At 33.6% G+C, this 25,395-nt stretch overlaps 1 protein-coding gene across 2 annotated transcripts; it reads right to left on the bottom strand.

Moving 5' to 3' along the window:
* Positions 1–1,428: 1,428 nt before the first annotated feature.
* On the bottom strand, positions 1,429–25,099 carry LOC115963510 (pre-mRNA-splicing factor ATP-dependent RNA helicase DEAH1-like). Of its 2 annotated transcripts, XM_031082517.1 has the most exons (28): positions 24,859–25,099; positions 23,604–23,708; positions 23,386–23,516; positions 22,949–23,164; positions 22,746–22,817; positions 22,077–22,163; positions 21,517–21,550; positions 21,315–21,369; positions 18,646–18,705; positions 18,425–18,496; positions 16,693–16,756; positions 12,516–12,595; positions 12,208–12,275; positions 12,057–12,114; positions 11,808–11,865; positions 11,452–11,520; positions 10,957–11,025; positions 10,694–10,783; positions 10,243–10,329; positions 9,671–9,786; positions 9,024–9,090; positions 7,510–8,550; positions 7,099–7,161; positions 6,374–6,497; positions 6,153–6,253; positions 3,819–3,881; positions 3,641–3,713; positions 1,429–1,834 (listed from the first exon to the last, which is right to left on the bottom strand). In XM_031082517.1, exons 2-28 carry the CDS (start codon positions 23,701–23,703, stop codon positions 1,788–1,790), a joined length of 3,165 nt encoding a protein of 1,054 aa, XP_030938377.1. In that variant the 5' UTR covers positions 23,704–23,708; positions 24,859–25,099; the 3' UTR covers positions 1,429–1,787. The 2 variants fall into 2 exon arrangements, with proteins under 2 accessions (XP_030938377.1, XP_030938378.1); XM_031082518.1 differs by lacking the exons at positions 22,077–22,163; positions 22,746–22,817; positions 22,949–23,164; ... (1 more) ...; positions 23,604–23,708; positions 24,859–25,099 and having other exon boundaries at positions 21,315–21,425.
* Between the last annotated feature and the right edge of the window lie 296 nt (positions 25,100–25,395).

Raw genomic sequence — 25,395 nt, 5'->3', positions numbered from 1 at the left:
ATGTCATCAAAGGCAGCCTCCAAAGCGCTCCCAGAAGAAAAGGCGAGTAGAATGGGACTCGCATAGGGGTGCGGAGTAGGAGTGGTTCAAGGAAAGGACGTCACCTCCACATTGAATGCGCCAACAAACGTCCTAACCATATTGATGGGAAAAGACTCTTGAATAGTGTGGTTTCGGTTATTGCAACTAACAAAAAGTATGCAGAGGCGGCTGATGGGACAGGTACTCGAGTAGTTACCTACCTAATTAACAGATGGAATGTCAGGATCAACCGAGAATGACTATATAATGTAAAGGTTTATGCGCCAAAAAAGGGGGCCCTGAAACCAGGGTATCCAGAAAAGGGAAAGGAAGAATAAGAACATAAAACTCTATGGACAAGATCCACGGACAACCTTAGCTCACCTCTATGCGTCCACCATGAGTACCATACTTAACCTCCGTCCGGTGACCAAAGTCTAGCTTTTCAAGCCTACGCTCTACAAATTTTATTGTTTGGGCCTTTTAACGTACGAACCCAAGACCGGTTTGGGATCGTTACAAATTGAGTCCTTACAAGGCAAATCATTTATTTCCATAGATTAATTATGTATACATAATGCACTAATTATTAATGTAAAAGAATTTTTATGGTTATTTTTCTAAATTTTGCATAAGAAATAATTGATTTGAAAACGACACTTTTGCACAAATACAGCTATCTATATATATAATAATAGGTGAAACTGAGTAAAACTCAAATTAGAATTACAAATTAGAGTTTCAATTTTACGCCACGTGTCCTAAATTATTTATTCTTAAAGAGTTTTATTTCTTAATTTTAAAATCAAATGTTCAACCACATCATAAATATTCATCAAAGTGAGTTATTAAGTACAAAAACTAAAGAGTTTAGAATGAATGAATCGAAAAAAAAAAAAAATTAAAATAAATAAAAATGCTTCACAAAATTTTTTTTTTTTTTAAATGACAATTTACATTTTATACTTAATAATATCCTTAAATTTTTTTTAAAAGAGTTAACAAAATACAAAAATGACTATCAATAGTATTTAAATTATATATATAAGAATTATATTATGTATCTTATTGTATATCTTTAAGTATATTCATGCATATGTATAAAGTTACAAGCTAGTTTGACAATAATTGAAACAAAATCCAGCATAAGGCCAAAGCAAAATTAATAACAAGCAATCAAGAATATTTAAGAAAATATATAATTAACTATGCACTTAAATCGGTAGAAATGATTAAATATATGTCAATTCACTCAAGCAATTTCTTAATAATACAATCTTAACAATTTACATTTCCTTTCTTTGTAATGACATAGTATGATTAACTCTAATCACCAAAATATTATTAATGAGTATTTATAAATGAGTTATAAAAATATTTTATTTTTTTGGGCAAAATATTTCAAAATGAGCAAGACAGTGGCTACAATCTTGATATGTTCAACATTTTACAAGCAGGTATTCTTTATCTACATTGTTGACTCAGGTTATGCTCTACCCCAAGAGTAAGGGACCAATACACTAGAATTTCTTTGTAAAGAATATTATGCTTTCAAAAAAGCAGCTTCTCCAAATTGCTAAGTTGCAGCATGCATGAGTGTGATTTTGCCCAGAGGGCAGAAAAATTTTCAGAAACTTTTAGTATTCTAGATATACAAAATGGTATTTACATTTCCTCTACTGAAGTGTCTCCGATATGTACAGTCATCTTCTCTACTAAATCATCTGCAATATGCTTTCCTGATACTTGTGGCCAGTTTGCCAGTCCTACAATCCTTGCCCTTCTTCTGCACGCGGCTTTTTCTTCATACCCGCTGTCACAGATAAATATAATTTAGCAATCCAGGCAACCAAATGATATAAGAAAGTCAGTCTTGCTATATGTTATCTAAACATTAAACATGAAAAGGAGCCATAACTTTAACACCAAAAATCAAGTAGTTTTACTAATATTTACCATAAATCAACCAAAAGCGTAAATGCCAAGATTCAAAATGAGATCCAGTTACTGATGCTGTTTATAAAATGCTACAACAGAATATTTCTTAGTAGAATTTAGTCTTCTTTCAACATGTGAATACATCCTCTCACAAAAGTAGATGCATGTTTCAACTTAAATTACACGAGTTAGAACTTCAGCTACGCACCTGCTTCCACAATAACTTAAAACTAAAAAAGCTGACTCTGGAGAAAAAATGAACAGAAAAAAGAATGGTCCATTCTTTCATTCACACAAATATAATTATATATGCCACCCTTAAAGATTCTGTTCTGCATGCAGTATTTTCAGCTTTTTCATTAAGTGGATTCTCAAAAAAAAAATTCTTTTTCATTAAGTGATGAGTAGTTTTCCTCAATTTACTTCTAGTTTTCTGTGCTTAAAAATTCCGATTTTGTTTTCAAGTACAGTAGCCACAGTTAGTTAGAAGTCACGTTACTGTATAACCTGCAAACATCTATTTTCAATTTTGAGGAAAAAATAAAAGGGGGGAGATAGAAGTTTGCATTTTGAAATTCTTGAATAATGCCAGACTTTTAAACCTTACAAGCCTATTGGAGAAGACATCTGACAACTCATGTAAAATTTCAATAGATAATTGTCCAAAAAAAAAATAGAAAACATGAAACCATCACTTTTACAGCAAATAGAGCCCATTTATGCTACCCACAGCATTCAGAAGAGGTGCATGGTTTCCTCCTAAACAATGTTCTTTCTTGCAGACTATTCTTAAGAGATGGCATAGACATTAAAAATTTACCCCTTGTTTCAAAAGCTTAACTTGATTAAAAAAAAAAAAAGGTGAGCAATTACTTAACCATTATTTTCCATTGCTCCCACTCACAAGTCCACACTCCCCCTTAACAAGTGGGCCCCATACATGGATTTTTTTTTTTTTTGATAATTAATAAGTGTATTGATATCAAAAAGGGGGAACACCCTTAATTTTTTAATAAAATGTAAAATAGAGACTAGATTCAAACTTAGGAGACTACTTATCCCAAACAGAATATTTGATAGGAAAGTATGAATTTAATCACTTAACCAATATTTTCTAACAATAATGGGGGTTTTGTAGGTTTTCTACCAGAAGAATGATTTTGAGCATGCTTGGAATATCATGAAATATATAACCAATACATTTTATTTCAATCCACTAACAAATAGTCAATAAAGGAAAGATAGAGCGATTAATGATAATTAAGGAAGAATGATTTGATTTAAGTCAAAAGAATGAAGAGAGGTGGAGGAAAACCTAAATAAATAGTAATACAAGTAGTAAAAAATGACATATTAACTAAAGAGGTCAAAGGGAGTATGATTTTGAATTTAGTTAGAATGGAGGAAAAGAACACATGTGAATGACCCCAATTAGTTTGTTAAGGATCCATAGTCAATTTCATACTTTTGGACTAAGGCCTCATCGATATTGTAAAAGGTCTAAACAATCAAAAAGAAACTAATTATTTCAATATTTAATCAGCAGGCCTTGTGAGAATAGGGAAACTTAATTTATTATTCTTTCTATCCCTAACAATATTAAAATATAAGGTGAAGTTATGTTAGAGGCCCTAAACAATATTGATAGTGTTGAAGAGAGAAAGAGAGAAAGAGAACATACAATCTTCGACATCCTTAAGCTGGTAATAGTGTGGGGCTATTTCCACCAACCACTCCGGCTTTAGTTCCGTTACCTGTAATTCAAATTCTCATTTTTTGTTAAGATAGTAAATATTCCAAATTAGCAGAGACTGAAGAGCCAACTAAAATCAAATGCTTCGAGGGCGAATGACAAATACCTGTCTCATATATTCCTTGGTTGTGAGTACCAATTCATGGTATATAACCCATCTTGGAAGGATCTGAAGGTGAAAAAGATAGAAAATAATGTCATTCACAAGTCATTTCTCTTAGGATATCAGTTATTAAATAATTACTACTGTAACAGTCCAGCCAAGTGGGAATAAGTTTTATTTTTGAGTATACTAAAGAAGAGAATGTTAAGGTATTCTAGATGGAACATCAGACCGAAAAATATAAAATAGAACATTATCAACCAAGGTGGCATAATCAATCCTCATTCATACTAGCCCTATTAAAAAATCTCCTTTACTAAGATTTAATCGCGGCTTTTCATGTTAAGGAACACCTCACTCCATAGGGAAGAGGGAAAAGTGTGCCAGCACATATTTTATTTAAAACATAGAAAGCCTGAGACATTAGTTTATATAAATTTGGAAGCCCAAACATCCAGTTTGAAAAATGAAAACCAGGAGCAAGACAGTTCAACTGGCTCATTATAAGGCAGTAGACAAAAAAAAAATATTATTAGTGTATAAAAAATGCACCTACACATCTAACACAAAGCACCAATCCCACTGAGAAGCATCAAAATCTTTGTGTGAATGTTATTACCAATTTTCCTTAGTTTAATCTTTTTCATTTTACTTTTTCTGATAAGTATCATATTTTTAAAATTTTTCATTCAAAATAATTATTTTAAAATCAGAAACAGGCCAAACTGGAACTACTCCAACTTCAAGTCCAACAACAAGCCTTTTTAAAAAAAAAATGTAAGATAAAATTTATTAATCAAGGCTACTTCATGCAAGGAGCATGAAGTAACAAAAATATATACAAAAAAACAAACTATGTACAAAAAAGAAGAGAATCTAAGAACAGCGGTATGGAATCACTACACGTGAATCCCCAAGCTCGAGATTAATTTGTTACTGCTTTGCAAATTCATCTATTCAAGACTTATTGTGAAGTCTAATCAAAGTGATAGACTGTGGTTTTAAAGATTTAGTTATATGTTTTATAGGGTGGAAACAGTTTTTTATTAGGGTTTTTATTTAACAAATTATTATCAATTTTTTAATCAGAAGCAATACCATTATTTCTCCAAATCCTGTGACTTAAGGGTATTTTGGTTGAATCTATAACTTTCTAGGAGATCCTAAGTATCTTAGGTTTTATTTTCTTAGAGTCTAAGTTAGTCCTTTTATTAGTTATTACTACTTTATTAGCTTTTTTTCACCAGTCTAACGCCGGACTTGTTGGTCCAAGTGGTACCTCCCCATGCACCAAGTTCAGGGGGTCCAAGGGGCTGCATTTTAGTATAGTAATGTCAAACCATTTTATAAAATAAAATAAGTCCACTAGTCAAACTAGCAATCCTAATACTAATAATACAAGAATGAGTCCTTATAAATAAATAAATATTATATATATATATATATATATATTTATCCTTGATGTACTAAACAAATAGATGGTGTTGAATAATAAGAATTGAGAATTCAGTTGTGAAAGGCACGTGTTGTATCTATGTCAGACACAAGACACACCTAGGACACTGTTGCACCCATGTCCCAACTGTCCTTTTATTTATTTATTTATTTTTTATTATTATTTTTAATTTAGGATCACAGGAGCAACACTTATCTTTTATTTCTTTTTAGTTTTAATCTTGAACACTTATCTAGTTATCTTTTATTTTCTCTTTTAGACATCATATGTAAGTCATGAATTCATTTTATTATCCTTTATTGTTCTTAAATTGATATATTTAATATTATATGAAAAAATAGATGCTTAACAACATTTAGAAATAAACATAAAAATATATTAAGTTTGTGCTTCATAGGTCCTAGTATCTTTCTTCTTTTTTCCTTTCTTCCCTCCATTATCTCTCTCCTTCTCGTGGTACCATTCTTGAATACTCTTTACACAGTCACAAAACACTCTATAATTCTCTCTTTTTTCCCTTTCCTTTACAACCCCAAATTAAACCCTTCAGCTTTCCTATCAACACCCTAAATCCACCACATCCACATGGGTGGATGTGACCACACGTAGACAAATTTCATAATTTATCCTACAAATGAACTGAGGTCTATACATCCTAGAAACCATTTAATGAATCAACATGCTTCAAACTATGTATCACTTGGTTAAACTAGACAATAAGAAGAATACACATCTAATAGCATTATATGTGTAACTCCACCTATCCCTTTGATTGAATAGATTGTGCTTTAATCGTAAGCTCCACAACCCAACATCATTTTTTTTTATAGGTCTCCACAACCCAACATCATCAATGATTAATAAAAGCATGAATTACTTACTTGTGCCAGCCCTGAGCTCGGATGTATGTGAACAGTCTGTGGATGTTTAACTGTCCGATAAGACCCATTCTTTTGTAGCCTTGCAGAATTTGGGAAAAAGCCTAAAAGGAACCATTTAGAATTAATTTCAGCAATGAACACACACACAGATAATATATATATATATATATATATAAAAGGAATCATTCTGACTTCCTCGTCATTGCAAGCAAAGTAATTACCTGATGTTATAGCTTTTTTTATAGGTTCTAAATCACTGGCATTTGAGGTTAATTCAATTTCAACCCTTTCCAAGAGCCCCTCAAGTTGATCACGTATGTCCCTTGCACGTTTCATACTCCTAACCTGTAAACATTGAAATTACAAAAAACATTAAGAACACTTATGATTACAAACTAGCACAACAATTAACCCTTTAAGCCAGTATAAGAATGTCTAAATTGCTGTACAATCAACATAACCAATAAAGCTAATGCTAAGGAAGTTTACAATTTTCATTGAACTCATTAATTTAAAGACAAAATAAAGAATAAAGAGTAAAATTTATAAATTTATGGACTTAAAAATAAAAATTTTAGTTTGGGGGGGGGGAAGCACTTGTATTGTTACACCATTGCCACTTAGCTGTGTCAAATCCCTATTTTAGTTGTAAACAAGAATTATACATACAATATAGTACATATTAATTCTGACTGAACTAAGCTCCAGAAGAAGATTTTTTAGCTATTAGCAGTTTCTAAAACCAATTCATCTCAAGGCCTTCGCACCTAGTGACATGAATGCAATCAACACTGTTAAATTACTGATTGTCCCAAAAGCTTAAGCTATTAGGAGATGGCAGATTTAATCATTTAACCACATAATTCTAACAAATACATAGGCTTCTATTAAAACATTGGCACAATTAAGGTTTTTACAACCAAGAGCAGTTGTGCCCAAACCATACCTGTATATAATTTTCATAGCACCATTGTGTTGAGTAATTTGTCTCCTTCCAAGAATCGTAGACCTGAATGAGAAAAAAACAAATGAGGTCAATACCAATTCTCAAACACGGCTATTCATTGCAATGCTCATAAATCATTAAGTATAATAAAACACTACAGCCACATCACTATTCTTTTGGTTATTACTGAAAATGCAGCCAGAACAGCCTATTGTACATTAGTACAAAGGACATTACTATCCAGCCACACTTGGAAATCCAGTTACATCATAAAATTTTAAAGATCTCAACTAAAAGAAACTTAAACCATTCAAATTTATTGAGCATGTCAGTCAGTGAACATTTAGAACTGGAAAATGAGTATCCACAAAATAACACCAAAAAAAAAAAGAGGACCATTATTAACCGAACCTTTAGCAATGCAATGTGGTCCCCTACATTTCCAGTGTGAAAATTCATTCGCGCATTGTCAGCATGGACTTGTTTGTCCTTTGGACGATAAAATATCGAATTTCCAATAGAAAGCATAGCAGCAATGGAAATCATTTCATCTGAGCATTTGTAATTGTCAGAAGCAACTATTGCTTTGGATAGCATAGGATCAAGAGGGAACTCTGCCATCCGTCTGCCCACTTTAGTTAACTCACCCAACTTGTTCAATGCACTCAGAGCAAAGAGGAGTTCTAGGGCTTTTAATAATGCTTCAGATGGAGGTGGGTCCATAAAATCAAAATTTATCAAGTCGTGGATCCCGAGGCTCTTAAGACTAAGGACAACATTTGCAAGGTTAGTCCTTTGTATTTCTGGTATGGTATTATCTTCCATATCATTGTAATAGTTGTAGGCAGTATATAACCGGAAGCATTTTCCAGGACCTGTTCTTCCCGCTCGACCTGCCCTCTGGTTAGCTGACGCTTTGGAGACTGGAGCAATTAGCAATGACTCCATTCCAGTCCTTGGATTATAAGATTTCATTTTACAAAAGCCTGGGTCAATTACGTACTTGATCCCATCAATAGTCAAGGAGGTTTCAGCTATATTTGTAGCAAGAACAACCTTCCGTGCTCCTTCGGGAGTGGCTTCAAATATTTTTGCTTGGAGCTCAGTCGGTAGGTTTGCATATATTGGACATATAATCAGCTCAGCAATCTTTGTCCCTAGGCCCCTTATCCTGTGCTTTATAATTTCTTCTGCTGTTTCAATCTCTTCTTGACCAGTGAAGAAAACCAAAATATCTCCCAGTTCTTGTGTCACATGAATTTGAAGAACAGTAACTATAGCTGCATCCAAATAATCAGCTTCTGGAGCTTTTGTGTAGTGTATTTCAACAGGATAGCGCCTCCCTGGAAATTTAAAGATTGGAGCTGAATCAAAATAATCACTAAATTTCTCCGCATCAAGCGTTGCACTTGAGATTAGCAACTTAAGATCGGGGCGAAATCGAGCAATATCCTGTTACACAAGAGCACCAGTAGTCAGATAGTAAACAAATGATTAAAAATAATATTAAATGCCAAATAGAGTCCTGAAGCCAAAGGTAGTTGACAATTCCAAAGAAAAGAATGTGCTCCCTGTACATCTAACTGCGACAACTAAGCTGTCTGATTGGTTCCATATTAAGCATTCTTCAATTCTAATACCTTTCAGATGGCAATACTGAAAATATACATGCCAAAGGCATTTCATGAATCACTTGAAATATTTTCCATTATTTCCAGGAAAACAAACAACTGAAACTTCAATACACCTTGCCAATATTATACTGCAAGACTCACCAAAACATTGGCAGACTGATCTACACACCCAATTACAGGATTGCCACTTGTGATTGGAAAAATGACCCAACAGTCCAATAAATGAACTTCAATTAAAAAAATAAAAACCATAAAACATTAACCGCTTTAAATTAAAGGTTTTACACTCACCTTCACTAATCCAAATAGAATATCAGTTGAGAGAGTTCTTTCATGGGCCTCATCCACCATCACCACACTGAAAATTTTGCAAACATCATGAGATTTTTACTTCATAAGGCTCCTTTACAGCCATAAATAAATCTAAGGACTGAGTCCATATTATTATCTTAATTTATAAGATAAATAGGTTCAAAGTCAAGTAAACAGCCCCAAATTCGACCACTAAAATTATGTACGTTCTATAATAACTATAAAAAATATGTCTGAATTGATCTTTATCCTTTGTTTAATTAATAATTAAGAGTAATAGCTTTGAGTCTTTAATAAAATACTGCTTGTAGAAATATCAATAGGCAAATCAGCAAAACCAATATAACTAAATCATAAGACTCTGTTGGGTTGGGAGGATAGAAAAGATTTGTGTTTTGCACCATATGTGTTTGGAGAGAATTACTTATATTCCCTTAATATATAAAGGTAAAAACATGAAAAAGTGGAGGGGTAATTTTTTACTTTCTTCTCAATTCCATTTCCCCTCTCATTTTCTTCCATTTGGATGGGGAAAAAAAATGGTGGGCCTGTATGGCAAATTTCAAACACCCATTTTATTTCCTATCCCTTTTCACCCCAACCAAACACACAACAAAATAGCTCACCTGTAGCTTTCCAGATCTGGTTCACCAAGAAACTCTCGCAACAACATCCCATCTGTCATATATTTCAGAACAGTCTTTTCAGAAGTGCAATCTTCAAAACGGATAGAATAACCAACCTGCATATGACATACACCATTACTGTTGGCCTTCAACAGAGGAAAATTAAAGAAATCATATTATGGTAACCACAGTGTTTATTGCATCATTTTGACACAAACAATAAGGAGAGAACATTTCAAGAAAAATCATAAAATGGGGATAATAGTAACGTTGCAATCCCAATTAGGTTGATTTATTGATACAAAAGATGAAGCAAAATTCAAGACAAAAATTCCAATCCCTCCATATCTGGCTGTTCTTTTTTTTTTTTTCAGCACATATACATCTATAACATCAGATCACATATTTGAATCAAAGCGTGTGTACAGGTACAACATACATCATTCATGAAAAGGCATGCAATCCAACACAAAAATATACATTATTTTTCACAAGGCTTAATTAGTACTAAGAACTTAACAACAGTGGGCTATCTAAAAATAAACCAGAATACAGAAATTAAGATGGCGTACCTCATGCCCAAGTTTGACACCCATTTCTTGAGAAACTCGAGCAGCAACGCTCATAGCAGCAACCCGTCGTGGCTGTGTACATCCAATCTGTAAAGAAAGGCCAAAATCATGATTAAAACCTAGGCTGAATTCCAAATATTTTCAATTAACCAACCTACTCCATCAATCACCAAGACCTCTGCTTAATTTTAGTTTGCAAAGGCAACTAAGGAGGATACAATTTACATCAGAATGTGGAAAATGGTAACACACTTTATTTGAAGGGGGAGGATCTGTCAGAATGTGTGTAACATAAACTCAGTAACATCATCTCAAATTTTTCTCTGAATTTTTCACAAGGGAATCAACAAAAGGTAACAGCAATTGTATTGAGGAAATCACCAGAAGATTTCCACTAAATCTCATTCAAAAAAAAACCCCCACCATAACTTATAACCAAAAAACCTGATACCTTTCCACGCTTTGTGTATCCAACTTCGTGAAGATATTGGGGTATTTGCGTAGTCTTTCCAGAACCAGTTTCACCAACAATAACAAGAATCTATCAAAAAAATAAAAGGTAATCATAAAGAAGTTTACACCTTAAAAGACATGCATTTGGATATGTGTGCATCTATGCAGACATATACATGACATTTCTCAAATTGATAATACAAAACATAATCATAAATATAAAATACTTTATTAGGTGAAAAGTGTGAAGAAATTCAAAACCTGATGATCCTCAATGGCTTGAAGCAATTGATCTCGATATGGATAAATAGGTAAAGATTTTCTGTCCTCCTGAATGAGCAAAAAGAAAAATGATAATCAAATTTTTATTTATTTATTAACTTCCCTCAATTTTTTGAAATTTCCAAAATATGTGTTGTTTCACTTGAAAATATGTTATTCAGTCTCTTCAAACTTTTCTCATTTTTTAGGGCAATTCTGCCTTTCTAACTTCTGCCATAGCAATAATTTTTTAGTGTCATTCCATGTTTATTTAAACAACTAGATAAAATTATTATTCCACAATTTTCTGAAAATTTCCTCAAACATCTTATTTTTTAATGTAATATATAATTCGAACTATTTAAACATCTTTTTTTTTTAAGATATCTTTTGCCCAATCATGCCACATGCTTAAAACAGAAGAATTTGATCCTAATAATTTATGGGGGAAGTATTTCAAACCCCCCACAAAAGCGATTTTGACTACAAACTGACCTGAAGCTTTTCCAAAGCTGATTTTGCCATAGACTTCTCAAGCAACTCGGTGGCCTCCTCATTATCAATCTGCAAGTGAAGAAAGTGACAAGCAGATAGAAATTTAGCACAAAATTAGGGAGGAACTGCCACAGAAGCAGATAGAAATTTAGCACAAAACAGAAGAATTTGATCCATATTATCCATTGCTTATTTACAGTAGCTTATTTGCATAGCGTGAGACAGAGCTAAAAGCTAGCTTATTTCCAAAAAGCTGAAAGTTAGATTATTTGAAATAAAGCTGAAACAGTACATAAAATAAGTAAAAAGCCAGCATATAATCCAATTTCAAATGCATGCAAAGTTAAAATACATACATTTTCGCCACCCATAACTGATGCTTTGATAAAATCAATCTGATCCTCAAACACAAACCTGTATATGGAAAGAAACAACAGATGCTAGTCATAACCATGCTCACATAAAACAAAGGAAACTATGACAACAACCTAGTGTAATCATTATACATCACAAAAGAAAAAAAGAAAATGTCAGTGAACATCCTAAAAGCATGTAAACAAGATTCACCAAAATGATGCAATAGAGTAGAAATTGAATAAACATACTGATAGTCATCAGATATTTGCTTTTTATTTTTTGAACCATATTTCATCGTTGCCTTTCCTGCAAAGGTAATGATTTCAGAATTAGAATACTGATCACAGAGGAGAATTTTGATTAGATGATGAATAAAAAGAATGCTAATCTTCAACTCACCAATTTGATGCTCCTCCCAGGCCTCTTGTTCAGCAAATGGATTCATTTTATCCGCAGCACCTTGGTCTCTATAAGGCACAATAAGTAAAAAAAAAAAAATAAATAAATAAAATAAAAGCTTAACAAGACTAAACAAGATGCATTTCCAGAAAATAAATTCATAACCATGCTGTGGTGGATGGAGCTCCTAAATGAAATGTGGCTATTGTACTCTGTGTGTGTGTGTGTAAGAGAGAGAGAGAGAGAGAGAGAGAGAAATGCAATGATTGTAAACATCTCGGCATCCTTTCTTTCCAGTGTAACCTGACCTGTAACGTTGCATAGCCACAGCAAATCTCTTTTCCTGATTGACACCCCCTTCCTCATCATAGGCTTCTGGCATCCTGTACTGCACTTCCAAATAATGTAAGGGAGTACAGCACATAATTAGTTAATAAGAACAAGAAACAAATATAGGCAGAAGATAGGACAGAATTCATTCACTCGTTATCTTAAGTTTTTTGAAGTTTATTTGAAGCAAGAGGATAATTTCTTAATAGAAAGGTCTTCAAGCATGTCACCTAGCCAAAATCAAGAATGTGCGCAATGGCAATATGATATTCATTATTTAAAGTTTGATATTCCAACACTGCATAGATGTATACTTGTGACCTACATTTGAGGAAAAATATATCTGATTTATTTTAATGTAATCGTCTTTTGCATACTGTCAACTCTATATTTCAACTTGTGTGTTGGATTTTGTATTAATCTATTCTAAAAACTAAAATATAGACACATAAAACATTTTCATAGAAATAATAAAGGATCATATCCCCTGGCAATTTCTGCCGTCCTACTGTGGTGCATACATGTTTGATGTTGAGGTTGAACACCAATATCATTTGCTTAATGCATGGTGATTGTAACTAAACTCAAGAACAAACCAATCTGACCATCTGCAAGCGTAAAGATACATGCCATATACTTGCATTAGTATGTGTAAGTATTCAGATGTGCAGACAAACAAATATGCATAAATACATATAAATTTTTTTTTGAAAGTTAAATACATATAATATAGACAATCTGTGTGTCAGTATGTGACAGAGAGAGCCTTTTCTTTTCTTTTCTTTTTTTTGATAATTGCAGAGAGAAACTCTTCAAAAAATTAAAACATTGATATAAGTTTTGGGGGGATATTTCTAAAACTAAGAGTTTTTAAAATTGAATGGAAGTTTTAAATTTAATGTAGCTCCCATCCAGATCTGAGATACTGCGCATGGAAAATATTATTTAGTATTTTTTTTTTTTTTTTAAATAGGTAAAAATGCAACTAACTGAATTTTCCTTTTTCCATCTAGAAAGTACATTAAGGAACAGAAAGCAACTCTAATAAGCATTGAAAATTATTTGACTACAAGTCAGTGGACTGCCCAACCATAATCAGACTTAAGAATGAAAAGGAACAGGAGGAATGGAAATACTGTATTTGATGGTTCAAACAATTCTGCAATCCACTCGATTGTGTACATATCATCATCTAGGTTCCTAATTTGTTCAACGATCACCTTTGAAAAATATTTGCCATCTTTAACTGATTGAGAGGCAGAAAATTCATTTTATGGTTTCACATTTCTTATCTTTCTTCTTTTTTTCCCAGCAATACTACTTATAAATAAATAAATAAGTTAAAATTACAAAAATTAATTTTTTTTTCTTCAGAAAAGGCAATAAAGTTTTCATCTAAACCGGTTTGCAGAAATCTCTTCCAAACCACTGCATTGCAACATAGATGATCATCAGCTTAATTCTATAGCTTGGCAATAACAACCAATTCCTCAAATATTAATGTTATGCAACATTTGTAAAATTGTCATGCGCTACCAGGGACTATGCAAAGTAATTACAAACACAATTAACATTACCATAAAAATTTAACCAGAACAATGAATGAATAAATGGATCTGACAACAATGCTTTGATGAAATGGTTGGTTACCTAGATTGGAGAAAATTCAGAGAGATTTTCTATGGGGTAGTATGGGTGAAGAATTTATTTCATTTGGTTAACTGGAATATTTGTTGCAATCCAGTCTGCGATGGGGGTTTAGGATTTAATAAGCTGTTAATCTTTAATCAAGCTTTGTAGGGTAGTGCTTGTGGAGTCGTGCGTGAAGAAATGGCGCTTTGGAGACAGTTCATTGAGTTAAAGTACAGATCCAGCAGTGAGTTCTGGTGCTCAGGGGTGGCTAGGGGAGCATATGGATTGCGTTTGTGAAAGTAAATTAGAAGTGGTTGGGATATATATATATATATATATATATCTCAGTAAGAAAAGAAGCTTTATTCAATCAAAAAAGAAGAAGAAAGGCCGAGGCCAAAGTAAACAGGGAGTATACTAAGGACACTCCAAAGGAAAAAGAAAAGCAAGAATACATCAAAGAAAAAGAATAAAACAAAACAACCCCAAGATTCAGGAAAGAGCCAAACTGTCCAAAAAGGTCAGAAAGTCTAAACCTGAACTGACATTAGAGCAAAACGCCTTCGGCCACTCAAACAGAGTACCCAAAATTTGAGATTTCAGTTGAACATTTGAACATTTTGATCCTTCAAAAACTCTCATATTTCTTTCCCTCCAAATGGTCCATAAAAGACAAGCCAGAATAGCTCCCCACGTAGTAGATTAAGTTTTTTTACCACACATTCCAGACCAAATAATGAGCAAGTCTGGCACCTTCTTTGGCATCACCCAAGTAAAGACCCAAAAGAGAGAAAATAAAAACCCATAATTCACGTGCAACGCCACAATGCAAAAATAAATCATCAATATCCTCCCCATCAGATCTACACATAACACAACAATCCGAAATTATCAAACCCCTCTTCTGCAGGTTGTCAGTCATTAAGATCTTCCCTTTCACAGTGGACCAGACAGAAACCAACCTGAGGAGGAACTCTCACACGCCACACTGTCCTCAAAGGAAAAAAAAAAAAAAAGCATCTCCCACCTCTCCTCAAAAGCTGATAAAAAGAACTTACTGAAAATCCTCAAGACCAAGAAGCATTCCAGATTAGTATATCCTCCTGAGGAAAATTAATCTTTACAGAATATAACTCCATTAGGAATAAGTCCATGCCCTCTAGCTTCCAATCATGAAGAGGCTGAATGAATGTGATTCCAATGGATACAAGCATTGGAACCATCCAAATATTCGGCTACAAAAGCCTCTTTACTTTTTGCAATTTCAAAAAGGTCCAGGAATCTGTCCAAAAAGGACTCATTACTCCACCAGATATCCAACCAAAAATGAATCTTATGACCTGTTCCCACTTCAAAAGAGATGTTATTCAGAAGATCAGGCCAACCCTTGCTTATATACTCCACAAACTAACACCATAGGGCCCTACCACCAAATCAGTACACCAGCCACCCCTAGAAATACCATATTTTATCCCTATAACTTGCCTCCAGAAAGCATCAGTTTCCACCCCAAACCGCCACAACCATTTTTTATGATATATTCAAACACTTCATTTGTTTTGATGTAGGCAATGGCTCTAAAATTAGATTCTGGCACGATCTGTGGCAAGGAGAGACTTCCCTCAAGGAAAGGTATCCTACATTGTTTCTTATGGCACAAGATAGTGAAGCTATGATGGTTAATTATATAGAGTATAAGGATGACCAGTTGCATAGGAATCCTTTGTTTCTTCGTGCAGTGCAGGACTTAGAAGTAGATGATGTGGCCCAGTTATCAGAGCTCTACAACACAAAATTTAGACATGGGGAGGATGATACATTAGTGTGGACCCCTTCGCCTCAAAAGGCTTTTCAAGTGAAGAGCTACTACAACACATTGCTAGGGGGTGCAGACTTTCCTTGGAAGAGTACTTTGAAAATCTGTATCCCTCCAGAGGTTGCTTTCATTTCACAGGGTGTGTTGAGGAGGACTTTAACAGCAGATAATTTCAAGAGATGCAGTATCATTGTTATGGAGTGGTGCTTTATGTGTAAACAGAACAAGGAGGATGTAAATCACCTATTTCACCATTGTGATGTGGCTTGGGAGTTATGGTCTATGCTATTTTGTTTGTTTGGTGTTTCTTGGGTAATTTTGGAGTGTTTAAGGGGAGGTTTGGCAGGAGAGGTAGTGGGGAGGTTTGGCAAGCAGTTCCTTTGTGTCTTATGTGGTGTGTTTGGAGGGAACATTATGAGGGTCAAGAACTTAGTGTGGTGAAGTTGAAGTATTTTTTCTTTAAGACTTTATTTGAGTGGACTTTGCAGACTTTATATTTTGTAGTGGAAGGTTATTAGAGTTTTTTTTTTGGAAGGTTATTAGAGTTCATGGACTCATTGTACACTAACTATTGCCACGTGTTCTGTTTTGTCTTTCTTTTGTATCCTTTATGTGCCTTCTTCTATACACAGCTTGTGTAATGGGAATGCACTATTTTTGGTTAGAATGAATTTATTTACTAATCGAAAAAAGAAACTGTTGATTACCTCATTTGTATTGTCATCCTCCTCTGACCGCTTCTTCACAATCTCATATATTTCCTTCTTGTACCTAAACAAACATAAAATCCATGCTTTTTGTCATCAATCAAAATTCCAGAAATTTGAGAAAAAAGGGCGGGGGGAGGAGAGAGGCATGTTTGGAGCCCATGACAGGGATTCTGACCTTTGAACTATTAATTACGGATACAAAATGAATAAGTTCAAAACATATCTCACATGAGCACTCAACCAAAGGTTGACTATAGTTGATTGTCACAGACATGGTTCAAAAATGCACCATGTGTATAAAGAACAACACAGAGAATGTTTTAAGTCATTCTATCATCTTTCTGCTGCATGCCACCAGGGTGGCCATTCTAAAGCTTTTTTTTTTTTTTAGTATAAGAAACAGATGCCAACAATTTTGAAATTTTATTTGATACTAGTACTATACTCAAGCAATGTGTCATGAGCTCAAGTCTCTGGCAATCGGTCTCTTCAAAAATTTAAGAATGCCTACTAGCTACCTCTCCCAAACTAAGTAGAAACATTAGCCACTAGGTAAGCCGGCCCTCTGCTAGTTATAAGCAATGTAAGCTAAAGAAATGTTTTAATAATATGATAAACTACCATTTGTCCAAAAAGCTTATACTATTTGGAAACTATTAACAATGGTTGATTTAATCATTTAACCATTATTCTAACACTCCCTCTCACATGTCGGACTAAACTCCCCCTTAATAAGTGGGGCCTAACATGTAGGATTTTTAACTTACTAAATAGAAGGTAGAGTGGAATTAGGACCACCTGCTCTGATACTATAATAAACTACCACTTATCTCAAAAACTTAAAGTTATTAGAAAATTGTGAATTTAACCATTTAACCATTATTTTAACAAATACTATTGAAATTGAACAATAAAAAAAATAGTAAAAATGAAAGAACAAAAATTAATTCCAGTTATGTGGCAAAGAAAAGGTGTAAGATGGAGTTCCCAAGAGACATCATCACACATGCAAACACAATATGCAAGACCTAATAAAGGACTTCTTCATTAGTCTAGGAAAAAAGTCTTAAGTGTGTAAAATAAATGGACAAATGGACAAAAGAACTGTCCACATTGCAAAAGGAGAGGGCATCCACTAGGACAACCACAGATTTTTGTTCTTTTTCCAAAATGACAAAAGATTTGGGGGGTGGGGAAGAAATTCGGCATCTGCATATCAAATTATTGTGAAATAAAACTTTGAAACACTAAACAAAATTAATGAAGTTTACAAGTACCAAGTGTGATTCTTTCTTCTTCTTTTTTAATCATGCAAGGAAATTTTTTTTTTTTTTGATAAATAACGAAAAATTTTATTAGAAAAAAGCAAACCTAGTAAACTGGCAGTACTATGAAAGAAGTACAAACAATTCAAAAAAGAATGATCAAACAAGTGCAAGAGAGAAAAACAATGGGGAGAGACAGAAGCAGCACTCCAATCCAACAAAGTACGGAAAAAGGCTTTAATCATGCATAGTAATATAACATCATATCATAAAGGTTCAACATCCAGCACATATATACTCTTTGAAAAATTATGTATACCAACCAATCTCATAGAACATAATATTAGTTTGACATACTATTTAAAAGATAGATAATTTAATGCAAAGTGAGTACTCATAGACTCATAATATGGAGAAGGAAAATGAATAATATAAGAATACACAAGCAGTAAGAGACAAATTACCTTAACTCACGATATTCTGCTTCAGTAAGCTTCACACCATCAAATAGATATTGCTCATCTTCTATATCATCTCTGAGGTGAAGCCAAATAAAAAAAATTATTAAGAAAGAGCACCTACCACTATTTCCATTATTCTTTTTTTCAGGTCGAAAGTCATCAAAAAGCAGAAGCTGCAGCGTGCAGCTGAACTAAGGTAAGAGCAAAATGTACATCCATCATACCTTAATTCCTCTAGTTTCTTTTGCTCCCTTTTCTTTAAGTACTCTTGTCTTGAAACTTTTCTGAAACAAGGCAAGAAAGAGATGATTAGTATCAATATTAATCCACCACATAAAATTGGAACACCAAATGGTGCAACAGATAGAATATACATAAAATCCTTCACTTCACTTGATTCTTTCGCATTTTTGGCATTTTTAGATCTTTGTATTTCTCAAACCTAATTTTTTAGTTTCTCTTGAATAGTTCCAGTGTGCTAGGGCTTCACCATTTTTTCTTTATCAATAAAGCCTTTACTTATAAAATAATTAAGGTAATATGAGAATGATTATTAATTATTTTTGCAGAATCTTCATCCAATCTGGCAAACACAAATGACAAATAGCAAGACTTCAGAACAGCACGGGGAGTCGAGACATCAACATCATTTGTGGAAGGAGCTCGTGGCAATCATATGTAGGAAAAATGGTTGAGGGGAGGGGGTTGGACATTGAATTCAGTGGGAGATACACATGGAGTGGGAGTTGGGAAGGGTATTAAAGCCAGTTGGACTCTTTTTCATGTTTTATTAAATTTCAGGTTAGTAATTGTGGAAGCATCAGATTTTGGAATGATGTCTGCTGTGCTGATGAACCTCTAAAGGTGTTACTTCTAGAGCTATTTACGCTAGCTGTGAATAAATCTGCTACAGTGAATGAGTATATATAAGTAATAGATGCTGCCAATTAACACTTTTTTTTACTGACTCTACTTGGTCAGGATAAATATTGGAAAATATGATTAAAAATGTTGGAAGTTGTATGGAAATGATCCTATTACGAGGCTCTGAGAGGGGTTATTAGTTTAGATTCCCCTTGAAAGGCTAAGTGGAGTTGAAAGCACCGACAAAGGTTGCATTTTTTGTTTGGAAAGCAACTTTGGGGAAATTTTCTACAAATGATTTTCATATAAAGGGAAGAAGGGGGGTGTGATTGGTGTTGCTATTATTATATATAAAAATGAAATGAAAAATCTACGGATCTTTGCTACTTCATTGCTTAAGTCCTATGGTGTTAGAAATAGGCATGGATGTAGTCCTTGGAGAAGCATAAGGACAAGTGAATAGATCTGTACTTCTGAAGGCTGACTTATGAGGTTGGGGATGGTAGAAGAGTGAGGCTTTGGCATTAAAAATAGAGTAGGAATTATGCAATAAAGGAGTTATATTGATTAGTTACATGGACTCTATTGCAGCAAATAAGAATGTTTCAGAGCACTCTTGCCCAAGACCTTTGAATAAAGGTGGAATTTCTCATGGAATACTAGATTTGAACAAGCTTTCAATGATTATGAAAGAGGGAGTTGATTCTACGTTAACATCTTAATTGATTGAAATGAAGGCTAAGCAGTGAAGGAAAGTTTGATTAACTCCTTTTACAAGGCCCTACAAATAAGAGGTTCTAGTGGTATGAGGTATACGGTGTACAATGATGCTGAGGAAAGTGGCTTTCTTTGTACTACAGATCAGTAGCCCATAAAACTGGGGTTGTTTATTTTTACTGTTTTTTTGATAAGTGTTGTTTATTTTTACTGTATTTGGGATTCATTGGATGATGCCTAAGAAGTCACAAAATCTATTTGAGATTTTCTTCATTCTCTCTCTTTTTGCTTGTAACTCTATGATTCATGTATTTCTTTAGGGAAACTTTGCGTACACATCCTATGCACATGAGGCTTCTCCTCTATTTCAATAAATTTTTATTAATTGTAAAAAAAAAAAAAATGATAAGTAACATAAAATATTATTAAAAATCATAGCCAACCCAAGTAGATTGGGAATGTACTATAGGGGCAAAAATCGGGAGCTTATAAAAATTTAGTTAAGGACTTCTGTCTTTGCGGTTTTTGGTGTAAGATGTGTTATGCCCAAATCAGTGTCTGCTTTGCTCAAATATGACAAAGGAACCTACTTCGTTAAAAAATAGTTCTTAGTCTGCTAAGCACACTTGTTTGTGCTTCTACACATCAACACAGTGCTTTTTATATTAGTAACTCTCAATAATTTTCATCTAGGTGTTTCATAGACAGCTAAAAATTTATGAAAATACATTCTTGAGATCATATTTGTCATGTTCAAGCTCATTTAATACTGTTAAATGATAAACTTGATACAATAGAATGTGATAAAGAAGGCTTTTTTTTTTTTAATTTGATAATAACGTGTCTGTGCTTCCTAGATTTGAACCTGGTCTCCATTGGAAACACCAGGAGGTGCTAGTTGAACTACAAGGCTCTTGGTGTAATAAAGGAGATTTCAGTAGGCTGTCAAGCACTGTCTTTCGTATTAGTCAGCAAGTCGCAAACTGCATAACTAAATTATCTCAACAAGCCTATTTCTTCTCAAAATGTGTCTCTTACTTTTGTTATCATCAAAAAAAACTCAAGCAAGACTCTATCCAGCTTTATAAGGTTGACTAAATGACTCCTTTGTCCCATTCTGTGCTAGCTAGAGGATTAACTTTAAAGAATTCTTTAGTCACATTAAGTACACATCATGCTCTTAATAATTTTTTTAATAAAAAGAATGATGTTTTCATTTCAAACAAAGATGTAATATCATGTTAATAAAAATGAATAAATGAAAACACAACCAAGGGTATATATATATATATATATATATATAATGACCAACCTTAAACTTCCGATGCCATCTTGCTCCAAAGCATTAGATCTCCTTATTGCCTCTTCTGTTGTGCAATAAAATACATAGCTGAACCACATTTACATCTAAATGTATATACATCTACAATATGTATTTGTATGAGCAACTATGCATTTATTTGTGGGATGTAATGAGTGTTGATGTATTTAAGCAGGACTCTAGAATACCATACCTTCCTCCCTTCGTGTTAACTTTGACTCTGTTAGCTGTTAAAAAATCAACAACCAAAAAGAAGAAATAAATAAATAAAAGAGGCAGAATATAAGTAACATGAAAGTTAACAAATAAAGCATGTTGTAAAAGATCATCTGTTTGTGCATATATGTATCTTGTATGTACAAAAATGACATTTAATACTAATCATTCACACATATAGGAAGACACAGCAGAGTCTATCGTGCTATATCAAGGCAAAAGTATTAAATTTTGTTTAGTGTAAATAAATCTACATAGATGTAGGGACAATGAATCCAAGCCTGTATATACAACTATATATGTTACATGGACGTGCCAAATTAATTTGCATCTGCTGGCAGGCTCAGATATGTGGCCACTCTTTAGCTGCCTCTTTATGCATAGAGGTATCAATCAATTATGTAAGGATCTACAGGGAACATCAACCATGATACTTTGAAATAACAAGACATAGCCCAACAAGTTACCAATATATCTTTTAACAACAGCTTAAAGTAACAGATCAAAATAACAATTTTGAAATAAATAAATGTGTACCTTCCGTGTCCCTATTGCATCCCGTTCCCTTATATTTTGCTCTAATTGCTCCCTCTCTCTTTGGTCACGCAGTCTTTCTTCTTCTGACTGCATAACAGTTGAAACACAAACCATATATTAAATTTGGGAAAGGGGAAAAAAGAACTAAATAATGAAAATAAAAATAATGTTTTTCCCTAATAGAATTGATGTTTCAGGAAACACAAGTTACAAATTTTAACAAGGCAAACAATAGTATAATCAATGAAACCATGTAGGTATTCAAAAAAACAAATTTTAGATAGGATACTGTTTAAATGTCCTCACCCAGCATTGCCAAGTTGGATGTGTTTATATAATATAACAAGTAAACGAACCAGCCAATGAGAATACCAGCTAAACGCCTTAAAAGTATTAAACTGAATCAATGGATGAAGTCAACTATTTAAGGTTGGTCATGCATTATAACTCAGCCATCTTTTTCAATGAGCCAATGAAATATAGCTCGAATGCCATTTCCTCCTCACATATTAATGGGATGGAGGGTTAGGACAAGGGTTCAAGACCTACTATGGGCATGTGTAACTTACCAAACAAAGAAGAATTCTTTTTTTCAGTGAACATTGTGGTGTAACAGAGAGGGAGCATCTTAGAAAAATAAAACAACTTGGCTTAAGAATAGTAAGATACCTCTGAACCATCATCTTCATCTTCGGATGTTTGTCTTTTAACCTGTCCTTTTCCTTCCCCCCATGCAATTACCTGTGGCATTGCATTAAGGCAAACAAAAGTGATTTGCCATTAGAACAAGTATTGCCCATTAGCTTATGGGGAAAAAAAAAAAAAATATATATATATATATATATATATAAATTAGATTATAAACACAATGCCTCATCGTCTTCATCATCTTGACTTTCAATCTTCTTCCTGAAACGTTTTCTATTGGTATCTGCTTTTCTGGTTTCAGGAGCAGCTGCAATGGAAGATCGATGCTCAGCATCATCCCCAACAACATTATCTTCTTCTTCATCATCTGCATCCAAAAGTGCATAAGTCTTCTGTTTTCTTGCCAACATCGCAGCTTCCCTCTCTTGTTTCTGATAAAGCTGTTTTTTTTTATAGGTAGATAAGATATCAATAGAAAAGACTACTTCATGGGAAAAAAAAATGATAAAGCTGTTACAGACACCACTTAAAGTGAAAGAAGGCAGGAAATTTTTAATTCGTTTATGTGAAGAATAAGAAATTAAAATGGCAAAGGTCAACTGCAGATGCTCATTGAAGATGGAAGTATATGCATTGACAAAATATCCAGTAAAAAACTCACGTTTACACCAGATGATTTACGGGGTACTCTAGTGAAGATTTCTTCAGCAAATGCACGGGTGTCACTTGATAAAGACAATCCACATTCCACTAGATTATTCACCACATCAGCAGGTGATGTCGCTTTCTTAGCTACAAAAAATGCAACATCTCCATTAAACAAAGTGCTAACCATAATCACAAAGTGAAATATGTTAAGTACACCATATCATGCTTTACCTAGTCCAATAATATATTGAACTAATGTGGGCTGAGAATATCCCAGTATCAACATCAACTTATCAGATACCCATGTCTTCAAATTCCCATCACTCGCCATTTTCCCTGGCATCAAATAACGTAACCAAAACAACCAAATCAAACCAGTGGTTCCACCTTTTAATATTGGGTATAAATAGCGTAGGCGACAAACTATTAAAATTAAATGTGGCCAAATATAGTAGTGCCAATGGAAATTTTTTATTTTTTAGCATTTTAATTAGGGGAAGGAGCTTTCCGGATTTGAACCCTAGATATTTCTATTGGAATTTCCATTTGACCTAGAGGTCATTGGCTAGTGCTGATCAAAGTACAGACGATCAAATGAACCAAAAGATTAATAATTCCTCCTAGGGTCATCTGGTTGCTGAAACTTTCAATTATAAAAGAACAATAAAAAAGAATAAGTTGTTGATTTTCTATGGACTTGAGAAGAAGAAAAACTCCACTTATTCAGCTGAATCATCACAATAATCAATGTAAATTTCACATCACTTTCAGAACCCAGAGCATAAAATAAAAAAGGGCAAAATATTCAATAACCAGTTCGTGGATTTTTTTTTCTTGGTTCCGGTTAACAGGTGCCCTTAGGGAATTTGTTAATGGATCATTTCAGGAAAGTTTTAATACCACTTTTATGGAAAATATAAAAATCTGTCAAAAAATTAAGTTACTTTTTTCTTTTCCCATAAAAAAATTCTGAAATATTTCCTAAACCAATGCCCTCAGGGCATCCATTAACTTTTCCCTTTTTCTTTGCCATATCCTCAGTTTTCTCAGCAAACAAACAGTAAATTTACTTTCAACATGTCACAATAACACTCTCTGACTTAGTTTAAGCTATATTTCCATTGTTTTCATTACTAAAAAAAAAAAAAATTTAAAAAAAACTTTTTTTTGTGCAATACATTAAGTTCCCCAATTTAATTCAAACAGTGTTAATATTTTCCAAAGGAAAATTGAATTCAGTGAAACCATGTGTTTATATTAACTATAACTAAGTTTGACTCATTCATAAATAAACATATACCCAGGTATTAGAATTGGAAAAAATGAGTTTCTGAGCAACCAAACAAGAAATTACTGGGTACTTATATTCCAAGCAACCAAACACAGAAGATAGAATTGAAGTTCAATTTCAAAAGCAAAACAATAAAATCTAAGGAAACTAATCAGAGAGTGAAAGAGAGAGAGAGAGAGAGAGAGAGACTATTACTAGGGTTTGTTCGGCGAGGAAGAGAGAGAGTTTGGGTTCTGAGAAAGGTTGGCTATGGCGCTGTGCCTCGCACGTAGGAGGTTTTCAAGCGTGTGACGCAAACAAAGTGTGAATGCGAGACAAGACCACCGGAGGAGACAGAGAGCCGAAGATTGTGAGTTTCTGAGAGAGACAGCGCTTTGGGAAGGAGGGTTTTAGTTTTACCGTTTCTGTGATTTCGGAACCGACCTTTTTTCAAATAAAAAATCCCTTGTTTTTTTTAATTTTTTTTTAAATGGGTTTTAAAGAATTTTTTTACCCTACTCCAATTTTTTTTTAGGCGTAAATATTATTTTTGTCACTACATTTTTGGCCAGTTCTCAATTTCATTTCTAAACTGATTTTACTCCTAAGTAAGTCCATGATTTTTTAAAATCGTTTTTAAAATGGTCCCTGCCGTCAACCCAGTTACGGAAAATACTGAAGTGGTAAACGGATTTTATCGTTTGCTGACGTGGCTAATAAAATAATATTAAAAAATACCACGTCAGCATCCAT

The sequence above is a fragment of the Quercus lobata genome, chromosome 10 (genome assembly GCF_001633185.2).
Source record: "Quercus lobata isolate SW786 chromosome 10, ValleyOak3.0 Primary Assembly, whole genome shotgun sequence".
NCBI lineage: Eukaryota > Viridiplantae > Streptophyta > Magnoliopsida > Fagales > Fagaceae > Quercus > Quercus lobata.
Note: the sequence above shows the minus strand (reverse complement) of the source record. Positions and strands in the feature narration are given on the sequence as shown.

Coding starts and splice junctions, on each gene's coding strand:
- LOC115963510 (XM_031082517.1), bottom strand. CDS start 23,703: ATGGCGAGTGATGGGAATTTGAAGACATGGGTATCTGATAAGTTGATG. Junction 22,164..22,745: donor ATGAAGATGATGGTTCAGAG/GTATCTTACTAT, acceptor ACTGTTATGCAG/TCAGAAGAAGAAAGACTGCG. Junction 11,866..12,056: donor CAAATATCTGATGACTATCA/GTATGTTTATTC, acceptor TTCCATATACAG/GTTTGTGTTTGAGGATCAGA.